Below are 17,280 nucleotides of genomic sequence, written 5' to 3' on the forward strand. Positions count from 1 at the left end.
AATTTTAATCTCTATCTCAACAATAAATTTGTAATTTAAAAATTAAATGTTGAGATAATTTCCACGTGGAGAAATATTATACAATATATTATTTAAAGAAAACGTTCAAGTATATCAACGTTAAAATGCAAAATATGTCAAGAAGTTTAAAAAAAAATCAGAATAATAAATTAGAAATAACATCAAATAAAAAAATAACGTGGAGAAAATCAATTTTAATCTCTATCTCAACAATAAATTTGTAATTTAAAAATTAAATGTTGAGATAATTTCCACGTGGAGAAATATTATACAATATATTATTTAAAGAAAACGTTCAAGTATATCAACGTTAAAATGCAAAATATGTCAAGAAGTTTAAAAAAAAATCAGAATAATAAATTAGAAATAACATCAAATAAAAAAATAACGTGGAGAAAATCAATTTTAATCTCTATCTCAAGAAAAAAATGTAATTTAATTTGAAAATAAATAAAATGTTGAGATAATTTCCATATGTGGACAAATATTAGATAACATTTATTTAAAGAAAAATGTCCAAATATTTTACCACAAAAATAAAAAAAACATTAAAATGTGTCGAGATAGAGTCAAATATAAGATAATTTGTTTACAAATATTAAATTTTACTGTTTGTAAAAAGTCAAAATATGTCAAGAAGTTTAGTCTGAATTTTGCAAATAAAAATTTCAATGACTCTAATTTTTATTTTAATTAAATGAAAAATATTTATCTCAGGGATAAATGAGGAGAAATTTCGGAATCTCAAAAACAAAATTAAAATTTTTACCACAAAACAAAAGTAATAAAATGTTAAGATAAGGTCAAAATGAAAGAGAAATATTATAAAGAAATAAACCAGAAAATGAGGTTTTACTGTCATAATATCTCAAGAAATATTAGATAATTTAGCAAATAAAAATTTTAATAATTCAAATAAAAATAGAAAAAATACTAAATAAAATAATTGACATCTGGAAACTTTCAATTTTATTCTAATTAAAAAAATCTTTATTTCAAGAATAAATACATAAAAATCTGAATATGTCAAAATAAAGTCAAACTAAAGAGAAATATTTTAAATCAATTAATCAGAAGGTTAAGCAGTGTTGTATTGACAAAAAAAATCCTCATATCCCAAACAATAAAGCCTTAATTCTGGAAAAAAAAATACAAATAAAATTATTATATAAATAATGTGGGACAAAAAAATGTAAAATTCCCAATGTGGAATTTTTCAGAAAAATGTTATCCAAAGAAAAAATAAATTCTGCCGAAAGAAAACTTTTACAGTCTTAAGAAATTAAAGAAAGTCACAAACTGAGAAAAAAGTGTAAATATAATAAACATTTATAACCTCACATAATATTCATTTATAAATGAACTAATTTACTAATAAAAAGTCATTTCAAGAATATTTTTTATTTTACCAAATAAAAGCTCTGATGGTGAAAATAAAGTGAAGGAAAATCGTCTTAATTTTACAGAAAAGCAGTGAAAAGTTCAGGAAGAAGTCAAATAAAAGCGTGTTTGTTCTTCTGTTCTTCTGTTTTGTACTGAATTAAAGATTACGTAAAACTAAAACGGAACAAACTGGGCTGTCTTCAGTTTTTCTCCTCCTGGTTCAGAGGAAGTTAATGAGAAGCTGGAAAGATGTTTATCAGCTTAACGAAGTCGTTCGAGGGTCAACGCTTCTGCACGACGGAAACTTTTACCTGCAGATAAGAAACTCAGAGTTTCCACAAACATCATTGTGATTCAGAGGAGGCTTCAGCTAGAAGATATCTGCTGCTAAATATAAAATAAAACATTAAAACACAAAGAGACACACAATAACCAGCATGAGAGTCAAAATAACCTAAAAAAAAATGACAAAAAGATGCAAAATCACCAAAATAAAACAAACAATGATCCAAAATGACCACAAAAAGATGGAGAATCACCAAAATAAGACACAAAATGATTCAAATTGACATTAAAAAGATGGGAAATTACCACAATAAGATGGAAAAAAAGATCCAAAATCACCTCAAGAAGATGCAAAATGACCAAAATGGGACTGAAAATGGCCACAGCTGAAAGCAAAACTACTGAAAGGAGACGCAAATGACACCCACGGCTGCCAGAATGTGGTAAAAATCAATATGAAAAGATGCAACAGGCGCACAAAGAGGTGCAAATTTGCTGCAAAACAACAAAAATAGTAAACAAAACAATTCAAAACCACACAGAGTGATAAAAGGATCAAAATAGGGCACAATATGGGAAAAATTAAACAAAATGACCCAAAATAAGATGCAAACAAACAAACAAAATAAGACACAATAACCAGAATGACACAAAAATCTGACGTGAAACATCCCCAAAGAGACACAAAACACCTGAAATAGAACACAAAATAATTCAAACTGACACAAAACACAACAAACGGCTGTAAATTTTTTAAAAAGTAGAACACAACATGGCCTAAACCGACATAAAATGACTAAAAACAGGTATAAAATGACTCTGAAGAGCTGCAAAATGATCCAAATAGGACCCAATACGGCAAACAATTGAACATAAAACAACCACAAACGAACGCAAAACAACCGACAAACCAAATAATTCAAAAATATGTGAAAAAATAACTTTAAAGAGGAAAAAAAGTCCACGAGAAGACGAAACTTTCAGCAGTAAAACAAAATGAGCAAAATGAGTCGAAATGACTAAAATAAGACGGAAAACGTTTCACAGACAAAACAGAGACACAACATTCCCCCAAACCAAACCAAATATAACCAGACACAAAAATGAGACTGAATAACTTTAAAGTGAAGAAAAATGATCACAAGCTGATGGAAAGAGACTAAAATAGGTCAGAGCACGACAAAAACTAAACAAAATGATCAAAATCTTCACATCATGATGCTGCCACCACCATGCTTCATCATGATGCTGCCACCACCATGCTTCATCATGATGCTGCCTCCACCATACTTCACATCATGATGCTGCCTCCACCATACTTCACATCATGATGCTGCCTCCACCATGCTTCATCATGATGCTGCCTCCACCGTGCTTCATCATGATGCTGCCACCACCATGCATCATCATGATGCTGCCTCCACCATGCTTCATCATGATGCTGCCTCCACCATGCTTCATCATGATGCTGCCTCCACCGTGCTTCATCATGATGCTGCCACCACCATGCTTCATCATGATGCTGCCTCCACCATGCTTCATCATGATGCTGCCTCCACCGTGCTTCATCATGATGCTGCCTCCACCGTGCTTCATCATGATGCTGCCACCACCGTGCTTCATCATGATGCTGCCACCACCGTGCTTCATCATGATGCTGCCACCACCATGCTTCATCATGATGCTGCCTCCACCATACTTCACATCATGATGCTGCCTCCACCATACTTCACATCATGATGCTGCCTCCACCATGCTTCATCATGATGCTGCCACCACCATGCTTCATCATGATGCTGCCACCACCATGCTTCATCATGATGCTGCCTCCACCATACTTCACATCATGATGCTGCCTCCACCATACTTCACATCATGATGCTGCCTCCACCATGCTTCATCATGATGCTGCCAACACCATGCTTCATCATGATGCTGCCTCCACCATACTTCACATCATGATGCTGCCTCCACCATACTTCACATCATGATGCTGCCTCCACCATGCTTCATCATGATGCTGCCACCACCCTGCTTCATCATGATGCTGCCTCCACCATGCTTCATCATGATGCTGCCTCCACCATACTTCACATCATGATGCTGCCTCCACCATGCTTCATCATGATGCTGCCACCACCATGCTTCATCATGATGCTGCCTCCACCATGCTTCACATCATGATGCTGCCACCACCATGCTTCATCATGATGCTGCCTCCACCATGCTTCATCATGATGCTGCCTCCACCGTGCTTCATCATGATGCTGCCACCACCATGCTTCACATCATGATGCTGCCACCACCATGCTTCATCATGATGCTGCCTCCACCATGCTTCATCATGATGCTGCCACCACCGTGCATCATCATGATGCTGCCACCACCGTGCTTCATCATGATGCTGCCACCACCATGCTTCAAATCATGATGCTGCCACCACCATGCTTCATCATGATGCTGCCTCCACCATGCTTCATCATGATGCTGCCACCACCGTGCATCATCATGATGCTGCCACCACCGTGCATCATCATGATGCTGCCACCACCGTGCTTCATGTCATGATGCTGCCACCACCGTGCTTCACATCATGATGCTGCCACCACCATGCTTCATCATGATGCTGCCTCCACCATGCTTCATCATGATGCTGCCACCACCGTGCATCATCATGATGCTGCCACCACCATGCTTCATCATGATGCTACCTGCACCATGCTTCACATCATGATGCTGCCACCACCGTGCTTCATCATGATGCTGCCACCAGCGTGCTTCATCATGATGCTGCCACCACCGTGCTTCATCATGATGCTACCACCACCATGCTTCATCATGATGCTGTTAATAAATTTTCAAAATTGTCTAAAACACACTTTTCACTTTGTCATTATGGGATGTTGTGTGTAGAGCTTTTAGGGGAAAAAAAGAATTGAATCCATTTTGGAACGAGGCTATAACACAACAAAATGTGGAAAAAGTGTAGCAGTATGAATACTTTCTGGACGTAATACTTCTACTATATTCCAGAGAGAATACTGCACTTTTTACTACTGGTTTCCAGATACTGTGACTTCATGTGCTTTAACTACTGATACATTAGTATTTCTGTACTTTTATTTATCTAAATGAGTCTTTAAATGCTGCTTTAAATGTGTACTTGTACTCCTGTAGTGGCATTTCTACCACAGAGTACTCGTCTCCTCGTGCTGCGTTCACTGAACCCAACAGGAAGTTTAGTCAGCGTGACTGGAATCAGAAACCAGCGGCTATTTTTAGATCCTTACAAATAAACCTGCCTGGTGGTGGTGGAAAAAACAGGAAATCTGAAATATTTCTTCAATGTCTGATCATTAAATTCACTAAAGCTGCAGCTGATTATGAATTAGGGTTTTATCGTCTGTATTTTTTCCCACTTTTAGTCAGAGTTTAGAGCATTTTGTTTTAGCAGTATTAAAAGAAACTACTAATAATTATTATTTAACTTAATTGGTTTAATGTTATATTCTAATGTTTTATGTCTACCTTAGGTGGTTTTGCATTTAGTTTTGTTGATTTTTATGTATAATTTGGGTTATTTTGTCTCTTATTTTGATCATTTCATCTAATTTCATTGATGTGTTTCATTTCATTCTTTTTACCTCTAATTTGAGTGTTTTTTATTTAGTTTTGCCCGTTTTTCGGTCTAATTTTGGTCATTTTATTTCTAACTTTGACCATTTTATTTCTTTTTTTGGGCTTTTGTGCTTTATTCTATTATTTTTACTTTTTATTTCAGTGGTTTTTCATTTAATTTTGCACATTTTCTGTCTAATTTTGGTCATTTTACTCCAAATTTTGATACTTTTGTCTAATTCTGTTGGTTTATGTTTCACTTCAGTGTTTTTATATCTAATTTTTGTGATTTTGCATTTAGTTTTGCTGATTTTCTGTCTGATTTTGGTCATTTTATTTTTAACTTTTACTATTATATTTATTTTTTGTTGCTTTTCTCTTTTATTTTATCATTTTTACTTTTAGTTTTGGTGGTTTTGCATTTAATTTTGTCCATTTCTGTCTAATTTTGCCTCTCATTTTGAGTATTTTGTGTAATTTTGTTGATTTATGTTTCATTGTAGTGCTTTTTTTTAATCTAATTTGAGTGATTTTGCATTCAGCTTAACCAATTTTTTGTCTAATTTTGGTCATTTTACTTTCATTTCGACCATTTTATTTATTTTTTGTTGTTGTGCTTTATTTTAATGTTTTTCTGTCTAATTTTGGTTGTTTTGCATTTGGTTTTGCACATTTTGTGGCATATTTTGGTGATTTTGCCACTCCTTGTAGTATTTTTACCTCATCTAGGTCATCTTGTCCCTTATTTTGGTTGTTTTTGTCTCTTTGTGGTCATTTTCTGTCCCACACTGACCATTTCCCTGAAGGGTGGGCGATAGGAGTGAGGCCACATTAGAGAGTAGATGAAGTTTTGGGAATTTATTTTTATTGTCAAAAGCTACACTCATAACTTAAATAAAGATAAACTTACATACATGAAACTCATAAATTTAGATTCTATGTCACATAAAATTTCAGATTATGTCTTTACTTCTGAAGTTCTTTAATAATAAACGTTTATAAACTTGCAGAGAATCCGCAGAAAAAAGACGCTTCAGAACATCATTGAGAACATTCATATTTTTACGTTTTCTTCGATATTATTATAATTTACTGACAATTTATTGGAGCACGTTTGGGTTCTTTACAAACACAGACTAATAATAAATAATTCGGCTTCATTATTTTTGTAAAATGTAAACAAGTGTAGGCTCCAATCAGCTTGTAGCTCACAGTAAATATGGTTCAATACGTAGTTTAATGGTATTATTTCACATAAATAAAGAGTTTTAATGTTTAATGTTAGATTTATAAAAATGTTCTGATCCGGATGTGTTATGAAATTATAAGTTATGTGTAAAGTTCTATTTATAGTGGATTTAAAGCGCCTCCTTCCGTTCCTGCAGCCTTTTAAATAGAACCTAATTAAACAGAACCTACATTTATCTCTGCTCGGAAATTCCGTCTGGAAAGATCCAATTAGCTCCGTGGGTTAATTACACCCGTGAATAAACATTAACTGCGGCTCCGCTGCGCTCTGGTTGGTCAGAGTTCACATAAATACCGGGAGGAGGAAGCAGGAACCGGCACAACCACCGAACCACCGGACTCACCGAGCCAGAAGAACCAGCAGCTGCAGCGGCTCCGTCCTCCTCCTGCTCCCCGACCAGACACGATGCTCCGCGGCTCCGCTCTGCTGCTCCTCCTCGCTCTCAGCGCCGCCGCAGCCTTCGAGCTGCTGCCGGAGGAAGCTGCTCCCCGCCGGGCGAGATTCTCCGCCAACAGCCCGAGTGAGTCCCGGTTCTCTGGAGGAAAGTTTGGGAGAAGTTACTTCAGTTAAAGTACTTTAGTCTGTGAAAATACTAGCAGTACTTAGACGACTATTTAAAATACTTAAATTAAAGTACTGACACCCAAGTGTGAAAGTACTCCAGTAAAAATACTTATACGACTCTGTAAAATACTTAATTACTAAAGTTTATTGTAAAATTCTAATTTAACACAATACTACACTGTAAAAATATTTAATTGAAAGTACTAACATTACTCTGTGAAATACTGAGGACAAAGTACTTAGACTATGCTGCATTATTTAAATTAGTGGTAGTAGTAAGTAAAAGTAGTAGTACACCACCAAGTACTAACACCCCAGTTTGAAAATACTGCAGTAAAAGTACTTACACTTAATTGCTTAAGTTTACTGTAATATGCTATTTAAAGTAATACTGAACTGTTTGAATACTTAATGAAATGTATCCATACTACTCTGTAGAACACTTAACAGTACTGTGAAGGTACTACTACTACACTGTAGAATATTTAAGTTACAGTACTATAAAATAAACAAATTAACACTTAACTTTAAAATACCAAAGCAGCAGTACCAGCACTGCTATTTATAATACTTACATGAAAGCACTAATGCTCCAGTAAAAATACTTATACTACTCTGTAAAACACTGAAGTACTTAAGTTTACTGTAAAATACTATTTTAAAGTAATACTACATGGTATGACTATATGTAATCAAATGTACTCATACTGTTCTGTAGAACACTTAACAGTACTATAAAGTAAATGTATTAATACTACACTGTAGAATATTTTAATAACGGTACTTTAAAGTAAAAACACTTGAGTAAAAGTAATAACACTGCTCTGCAAAACCACTTGAGTAACAGTACTATAAAGTGAAAGGCTTATACTAATGGTACTCGGCCTTATTCTTTTCTGTAGAATACTTAAGAGTACAATGAAGTAAAGTAATATTAGTATTTTGTGAACTAAGTAAAGGGATGAAAAAGTGAAAGTAGTAATACTAGACTGTAAAATATTAAAATGAAGTACTAATTCCACTCTATGAAATACTTAGAACTGTAAAACAATGGTACTAAAATAGTTAGGAAGAAGTATTTATAATGCAATGTGAAAGTACTATAAAAGTACCGATACCACAGTGTAAAATCTCGAATACTAATATGTAAAATACTTAAGTCAATGTATTAATACCACACTTTAAAAATACTGAACTAAAAGTACTCATACTATTCTGTGATTGCAGCTGAAGTAGCCAGATGTTTGAACTGTGATTGCAGGCGATGTGGCCAGATGTTTGAACTGTGATTGCAGGTGATGTAGCCAGATGTTTGAACTGTGATTGCAGGCGATGTGGCCAGATGTTTGAACTGTGATTGCAGGTGATGTAGCCAGATGTTTGAACTGTGATTGCAGGCGATGTGGCCAGATGTTTGAACGGTGCTGTGGCTGTGGGCTGTGGATTCTTCTCCTGTCTGGAAAACTCGACCTGCGACACTGACGGGATGCACGAGATCTGTGAACTGTTCCTCCACTCAGCTGCTACCTTCAACACCGAGGTCAGTTTGTCCTTCTGTGCGTCCATCCGTACACCTGTCCATCCCTACACCTGTCTGACCTGTTTTTGTTCTCCAGGGTAAAACGTTTGTGAAGAAGAGTTTGCACTGCATCTCCCAGGGAATCTCAGGAAAAGTTTTCCAGACCATCCGCCGCTGCAACATCTTCCAGAGGATGATTGCTGAGGTTGGTGTTTACAGCCCTGAAGGTTCTGGTTCTGGTTTAGCCTTTGCTCACAGTGTTTGTGTCTTATTAAAGGTACAAGAGGAGTGCTACACCAGTCTGGACATCTGCACCGTGGCTCGTACCAACCCTGATGCCATCGGAGAGGTGGTCCAGGTGCCAACCCACTTCCCCAACAGGTAAAGAAACACACCTGTAATAGCAGCATTTAGCCACGCTAGCAGCTCCCTGGAGTAACACAGTGGTGCTTCGAGCTAAAGGCTAACATCAGGATGCTAATGTTTAGTAGGCATCAAGTTTGTTAGCTTAGCTTAGGTATCATGTTTACTATGTTTATCTGGGTTTAGCATGTTAGCATGCTAGGGCTTTGCTAATTAGCACTGAATCTGTTGTTAGTTTTGCAGGTATTTGGTCCTAAACGTTATAAAATATTGACCTGAGATTAGCATCTCAGTAAAAGACAAAGAAACTACAAAGTCAGTAGGATTCATCCTCAGGGGAACGTGAGCAACTGCAGCTCGGCTATTCTCTGCTAACAGTCTGAGTACGTTCTACCAAATGACTAAAGCACCCTGCAGAATGTACACGTTGGTTACGGTAGCAAATGGACTAAAATTCTAAATGTTAGTGAAATATCATGACCTGGGAAATGCTACTTTAGCATTATACTGTTAGCTTTGGCTAAGTCTGTTAGCACAATCACAAAGGTAGCAAAACTGGACACTGATGAAGTTTTTGTAGGTAAACATGCATCTGTGAATGAAGCTGAATTAGCCAGAAGTTTGAACCATGATTGCAGCTTAAGTGGCCGGATGTTTGACCTGTGATTGCAGCTGATGTTTGACCTGTGATTGCAGCTGATGTTTGACCTGTGATTGCAGCTAATGTTTGACCTGTGATTGCAGCTAATGTTTGACCTGTGATTGCAGCTGATGTTTGACCTGTGATTGCAGCTGATGTTTGACCTGTGATTGCAGCTGAAGTGACCAGATGTTTAAAATGTGATTGCAGCAAATGTGGCTAAATGTTAAACTTCATATTCTACTGTAGAGGGCTGCAATCAATTCTACGGCAATAAATTTAGGTTAATAACACTCTAAACAGAGTAAAATACCAATTTTTACTGGAAAGTTTTTTGTAGCTTCTAGCGATGGTTGTTTTTGTTTCCATGGAGATGCAGGAGCAAAAAAAACACCAAGAACTGCTTCAGGTTCAGAGGGTTGGGATGTAATAACACAAAAATGTGCTGACAGTTAAATTACAGCATGTTTTAAAGTCTAAAATGCTGAATGTGTGTTGTCCCTGCTGCAGGTACTACAGTACTCTGCTGCAGACGCTGCAGGGATGCGATGAGCAGACGGTGGCGGCGGTCCGGGCCGGGGTCATGGCCCGGTTGGGACCCGACATGGAAACCTTCCTTCAGCTGGTCCAGAACAAACCGTGCGTCCCCGGACCCGGATCGACCGCCTTCAACAACCCGTCCAGCTGGAGGAACATGCCGGTGTTCAACGTCCAGCCGGGCTTCAGGGGCCGAGACCCGACCCACCTGTTCGCCAGGAAGAGATCCGTGGACGAACAGGAAGCTAAAGCCGACCAATGAGATGGCTTTATGACTACTACTGCTGATGTGTTCTTGTTGTTACTGTGGAGGTTCTGAGTCCGTCCACCGACTAAACATCCCGATTCAGATGTTTTAATCATGATTCTGATATTTATTTTCTTAATAATTTATGAGGTGAGGAGTGGAGGGAGCAGTGGAGGTCCAGGAGACGCTTTAACGCTGGTCGTGAAGCTCTTTAAGACTCCGTCCTGCTGGTCTGAGATGTAAAGTCTAATAGTCTGATGTTAGAAATAAACGACTATACCACTGGCTCTGACTCGGGGGATTGTTCTGTCACTGAAGACTTCTAAAAGAGGTCAAAACAAGATGAATCAATGCAAAAGAAGAAATTAATCTGCCTAAAAGTTCACCAGCTGATGATGCTTTAGTGATGTCTCAGCTGTAAATAAGTCATCCAATACCGAATTCTAGAAATAGAGATTAAGGTGGAAAGAAATAGATGGAGATAATAGAAATACACAGAGACAGAAAGATAACCAGACCAATGATTAAAATGCATGTAATAAAGATATACAGAGATAGATTTGATTAGAGATGAATAGAGATATAAATAGAGGTAGAGAGGTTAAAATTAATAAATATAAAAATACAGATAGATCTACAGCAAGAGAGATATAAAAGGAAGAAATAGAATGGAGATAGAAACAGGCAGAAAGTTAAAGAGTTATATAGAGATACATAAAGAAAAGAGATATAGGTAAAAAGATATAGAAAGATAAACAGATTTACATTACAACAAATGCTGAAATCCAGAAACAGAGATGAAACAGATGGAGATAATAGAAATACACAGAGACAAAAAGATCAACAGATCGTTAGAGTAAAAGACATGTAATGAAGATACATAGAGAGATTTGATTAGAGATTAGCAGTGATAGGGATAAAGATATAGAAGTTAAAATGAATAAATGTGAAAATATAGAGTTTTATAGCAAGATATAAAATTAGAAATAGACTTTTGTAGTGAAATAAAAACAGGAATAGAATTTTAAGGAGAGAGATAATAGAGACATGCGTAGAAATAGAGATAAAGATGAAAGAAACACAGAGATAATAGAAATACACAGAGATAGAAAGATAAACAGACTAATAGTTTAAAACAGGTAATAAAGGTACACAGAGCTCAAATAATAGATGTGATTAGAGTTTAATAGAGATTAGAGAGGTTCAAATAAAAAAATGTAAAAATATAGACAAAGATTTATAGCAAGGAGCAGACATACAAATAAACAGAAATCAACATTTATAGTGAAATAAAGACAGGTATAGTTAGAAACAGAAGGGAGATAGGAGTGGACGGAAATAGACATAATAGAGATATATAGAGAAATAGTGACAAAGATGGAAAGAATTACATGGAGATAATAGAAATACGCAAAAAAATAAACTGATAGATTAAAACAAATGTTATAAATATACACAGAGATAGATTTGATTAGAGATTAATAGAGAAAGACAAGTGGAAATAAATATTAAAATATAGACAAAGATTTACAGCAAGTGACAGATAGACATAACAAATAGAAAGAAATAGACATTTAAAGTGATGTAAAGAGAAGTATAGAGAGAAATTGAAGGAGATGGAGGCAGAAATGGATAGAAACAGAAAGATAAGAGATATATATATAGAATTAGAGATAAAGAAATAGATGGAGATAAAAAAAAATAAACAGACTGATAGATGAATTCCACCTTAAGAAAAAACTTTAATCAAAAAAGGTCCAGAACTATGAGGAAATACAGAAAACCAACCAGGACTAGGAAGTACACGGCATTTACTAATAACTTTGGTTTAGAACTTTAGCAGCATTTGTTCTTCCCTGTTTTGTGCTACTTCACAGTACCTTTAATGTCTGACAGAAACTTTCAGATCAGGACTTTACAAATAAAATTATGTTCATCTGATAAAATACTGAGAGATATTAAAATAAAACTCTAAGCTGTTTCTATCACACAAACAGAGCTGCAGCTAACCGTTATTTCCACTGCTGTTTCTTTTCTGGAATAATGGATCCGTTGTTTGGTTATGAAATGTCAGAAAAGGTCAAAGATGACGTCCTCAAATGCCTCGTTTTGTCCAAAGATGTTCCGTTTATGGACACAGAGGAAAGAAACCAGAAAACATTCACAATGAAGAGGCTGAAACCAGAGAATTTAGACATTTCCATTTTTCAAAATTACTCAGACTAGCTGGTGATTAATTTAATAGATATTTAAGTGTTGCAGCTCTGCACACAAAAGACAAAATAATACATATACACTGAATAAATCGCCAAAATAAGTACTTTTACTGTAACCTCTTAACACCAAAACACACCAGCAGGTCTGAAATGCATTTTTAAGTGAAAAAACTTTATCAGGCAGAAACTATAAAAGCAGACAGAATCTGACGGTCCTTAAACGCATCATGTGTTTCTTGCAGGTCCATCTGGAAAATAATGAAATCTAAATGCAAAACTGAGATATTTCACCAAAAACATTTTATCTGAGGAACAATAAGAGCAAATACGACCCAGAAACTGCTGCTGGGAGTTCAGAGGGTTCAACAAAAATAAAAATACACGACATCTAAGTGTAACTGAGTATTTTATTGTATTGTTTTGCTACTTTTACGTCGTTTAAGATCTGACCTTGTACTTCACTTCCAACAGCAGCCACCAGGGGGCGTCATGCTGCTTAAATATCCTGTAGGATGTTTTCTGTCTCTCAGCAGAAACTCACTTTCACAGATGATGAACAGACTGAAACCTCCTCACAGCAGCAGGTTTGATTTTAGCAGCTGGGATCCTCTTCATACCCAGACCGACCACCTGGGGGCAGCACTGATCCCACTAACAACATCTGCAGTCTCTGAAACACGGACAAAGAAAAGAAACCGAAGATCAGTAAACTGTTCCATCCTCTGCTCTGGAAGTCAGTTTTTGTGGTATTTTCTTTAAACACAGATGTGAAGGATCCATCCGCCGCTGAAAGTAGTCCCTGAATGATGCACTGAAGTCTCTGATAAAACCTGAAGGAAGCAGCAGTTTCTGAAAATACCGAGCTGTTGTTGAAATAAAATGACATTTATTTTGTAGATTAACTGTTTCAAAAATTCATCTCTCCAATAAATAAAACTGATAAATAAATCTAACTATAAATATCAATAGGGGCATCTTTATTTCTAAGAGATATTAAAGATAAAAAATACATAAAATGATGATAAAGATTCATAGAGACAGAAAGAAAATCAGAATGACGGACAGAAATCAACGGAAATCATTTCTCTATATCTCAAAATATATCCTGGATGTCCTTAAAACATACATGAATAAACACTAGAGCATGGAGATGATAGGCACATAGAGATATGTGTAGAAATAGAGATACAATAGAAAGAAATACACAGAGATAGAAAAATAAACAGACTGGCAGATTAAAATATATGTAACAGAGATTAAAGAATATATTTCATTAGAGATATTAGAGATAGAAATAGAGAGGTTGAAATAAATAAATGTAAACATACAGATATAGATCTATAGACAGGGCACAGATAGATATAACAACAGAAATAAATGGACATTTTTAGTGAAATAAAGGCAGGTATAGACAAAAATGGAAAGAGATGGAGATAGAAATGGGCAGATATAGAAAGATAATAGGTACATCGAGATATTAGAAATAGAGATAAAGATGAAATAAATACTGAGATAGAAAAATAAACAGACTGACAGATTAAAACACATGTAAAAAAAGATACATAGAGATTAAAGAACAGATTTGATCAGAGATGAATGAAGATAGAAACAGAGATACAGAGTTAAAATGAATAAATGTAAAAAATATAGATATGGATATACAGCAAAGGACACAGATAGATCTAAAATTAGACAGAAATAAACATTAATAGTGAAATAAAGACAGAATTATAGAGAAAAAATAAGATAGAAACAAAGGAAGACAGTGAAAATACCTACAGATATAATAATAAACAGAGAAAGACAGAAACAGAGATATAGATTTAAAAAATGATCAAACATAGATATATATACATATAGAAAAGGAGAAATAAATAAATTGATAGAAATACAGAGATGATAGAAAGATAATCTAAGACTGACAGAAATAAACACAGACAGAAATAAAAAGAAATAAAGCTATAGATAGATTTACAGAAAGACATAGAACCAGATGTTTTTAGTGACAGAAACTAATAAAAATATAGAGAAGAATATAAAAACAGAGATATTACGACACAGATAATTATAAAGACGTTTAAAGGCAGGTGATAGAGATAAATAGAGATAAATGTTGCAGTGAAACATCATTTCATGTCGTTAGAATCTCACCTCCAGGTAACTCAGAGTCAACATTAAACTCACCTGCAGCCGTCACATGACTCATGTTTTCTAGTTTCTGTAATAAGAACTGACAGGACAAAGAGGCAAAAACTTAAATCTACCTCAAACTAAACAGGAAGTCCTGCTGAGAGCTGATTGGACGACGAGCTGCAGGTGAGCAGGAGGACACCTGGTGGACGGATGGATTCATGGTCCTGGTTCTGTTAAACCTGCTAAAAAAAAAAAGGAGCTGAAGCAGGAGCTCTGGATGTTTGTTTAACCCTCCTGTTGTCTTCATTTAGCCTACAGGCACCAAAAAAAAAAACTGTTTCCATCCATTCTCTATACACCGCTTTATCCTCACTAGGGTCATGGGGGGTGCTGGAGTCTATCCCAGCTGACTCAGGTGAAGGCAGGGGACACCCTGGACAGGTCACCAGTCTGTCACAGGGCTACATATACAGACACACAATCACACTCACATTCACACCTACGGACAATTTAGAGTAACCAATTAACCTCAGCATGTTTTTGGACTGTGGGAGGAAGCCGGAGTACCCGGAGAAAACCCACGCATGCACAGGCAGAACACGCAAACTCCATGCAGAAAGATCCCAGGCCGGGATTTGAACCGGGATCTTCTAGTTGCAAGGCCAAAGTGCTAACCACTAGCCCACTGTGCAGCTCTACTGTTTCCTTGTCTGAAAAAATTTTTAAAAATTCAGCAAAAAATTCCTACAAACTTCTGAAGGTTTGCAAAAACTTCAGGAAGAAATTCAAATAATTCATTAAAGGTTTCTCTTTAAAGTTTCATTTTTAAAAAACCCTCAAATTTGGCAAGAAAATTCATGTAAATATCTAAAAACAAAAAAAGGTTAAAAATCTTCCAAAAAAATCCTAAAAATATCTCAAGTGACTCCATATATATCAGTAAAACTTCTGTTATTTAAATCCAGCAAATTTTGCAAAAAGAAACTGTTTTTTTAAACCAAAAATGTCCAAAAACCTCCCAAAAATGTCAAAAATAAAGTTTCATTCACCAGAAGTTTCATTGTGAAAATCGAGATATTTTCCCACATTTTCAAACTCTGATCACTTTAAATGATCTTCTGCTCCACCGTCTGTCCAGAACAATCAGAGAAGGTTCCTACAGAGACACAGACGTCCTTCAGCTCCATTAAACTCCATCAGGCTTCATCCATCAGAGGTCAGTCAGAAACACCCTGAAAACTCTCAGTAACCATTTATCTACAGTTTCCCATGGCAACATCCAGGTTTTTATCCAGTTTATCTATTAATGTTCACGTTTTTGAGACTTTACTTTGTTAAAATCCATTTTTTTTATCTTTTTGTGCTTCAATATCCAGTTTTTGGACACTTTCATCTGTTAATATTCAGGTTTTACTACTTTTTTTGCACTAGTATCACAGTTTTGTGCACTAATATCCATCTTTTTTTTTACACATGTAAGTAATCTATGCAGGTTTTTAGCATCTTTGGGGTGTTAACATTTAGGTTTTTCACACTTTTCTTAATGAATATCTGGGTTTTTAATACTTCTCTACCTTAATATCCATGTTTTTTTAAATGTTTGTGTGTTAACAGATATTTGACAATTGTATGCGTTTATATCCGGATTTTTGACATTTTTGTTCATGAAAATTCAGGTATGACAGGTGAGTTAATATCTAGATTTTGAAAACTATTCTACATAAATAAGATCCATTTTTTCAATCATTTTTTGTTTTAATATCCATTTTTTACACATTCATTTGCTGGAATTCAGGTTTTTATAGTTTTTTTTGCATTAATATCCCCATTTTCTACAGTTTTGTGTATTAATATCCTTTTTTTGCACTTGGTGACACATTTGTGCGTTAATATCAAGGTTTTTTACTTTGTTGCTCGTTAGAATCCAGATTTTGACTTTTTAAAAAAAATAATATTCAGGTTTTTCGTATTTTTTGCATTCATATTTTAATTTTCTACATAAATATTGAGGGTTTTAGACACTTGTTCTGGTTGGCATCCAGGTTTTGATGTTTTTTTGCAGCAATATCCAGATGTTAAACCGTTTTCTACATTAATATCCAGGTTGTTCAAACTTTTGTGCAGTATAGTTGAGCTTTTCAGCGCTATTGTCTGTTAATATCCAAGTTGTTGACAGTTTAGTTTAATCTCCAGCTTCTTCACACTTTGTTGATGAATATTCGCTTTTATGTGTCAATATCCAGATTTGTTTTATGTTTCCTTCCTGACATTCAGGTTTTCAACACTTTTGTTCATCAATATTCATTTTTTTTTAACACTTTTGCACCTTAATGTCCATGTTTGACTGTTTTCTGCTTTAATATGCAGGTTCTAAACTGCTCCTGTTCAGTTTTACCTGCCTCCTATTTATTTATCTATGTTATAACCTGTCTCGTCGTTTTTCCCACAGGTTCTGCAGGAGAGTTTTCTCCGGAAATGATTGAAGTCTCTGAAGGAAGAAAACAT

The 17,280-nt window shown here is 35.4% G+C and overlaps 1 protein-coding gene across 1 annotated transcript; it reads left to right on the forward strand.

The window, feature by feature from the left end:
* The first annotated feature begins 1 nt into the window (after position 1).
* Positions 2–10,711, forward strand: stc1l (stanniocalcin 1, like). The gene is made up of 5 exons (XM_022208454.2): positions 2–7,076; positions 8,518–8,660; positions 8,737–8,844; positions 8,917–9,020; positions 10,153–10,711. The coding sequence occupies exons 1-5, from the start codon at positions 6,962–6,964 to the stop codon at positions 10,439–10,441; spliced, it is 759 nt and encodes a 252-aa protein (XP_022064146.1). The 5' UTR covers positions 2–6,961; the 3' UTR covers positions 10,442–10,711.
* Positions 10,712–17,280: the final 6,569 nt, after the last annotated feature.

Source organism: Acanthochromis polyacanthus, chromosome 18 (genome assembly GCF_021347895.1).
Source record: "Acanthochromis polyacanthus isolate Apoly-LR-REF ecotype Palm Island chromosome 18, KAUST_Apoly_ChrSc, whole genome shotgun sequence".
In the NCBI taxonomy this organism is placed as follows: domain Eukaryota; kingdom Metazoa; phylum Chordata; class Actinopteri; family Pomacentridae; genus Acanthochromis; species Acanthochromis polyacanthus.

Excerpts from the sequence above, each read along its gene's own strand:
- stc1l (XM_022208454.2), top strand. The coding sequence starts at position 6,962 with ATGCTCCGCGGCTCCGCTCTGCTGCTCCTCCTCGCTCTCAGCGCCGCC. Across the intron at positions 7,077-8,517 it reads ATTCTCCGCCAACAGCCCGA|GCGATGTGGCCAGATGTTTG; the intron begins GTGAGTCCCGGT and ends CTGTGATTGCAG. Across the intron at positions 8,661-8,736 it reads CTGCTACCTTCAACACCGAG|GGTAAAACGTTTGTGAAGAA; the intron begins GTCAGTTTGTCC and ends TTTGTTCTCCAG.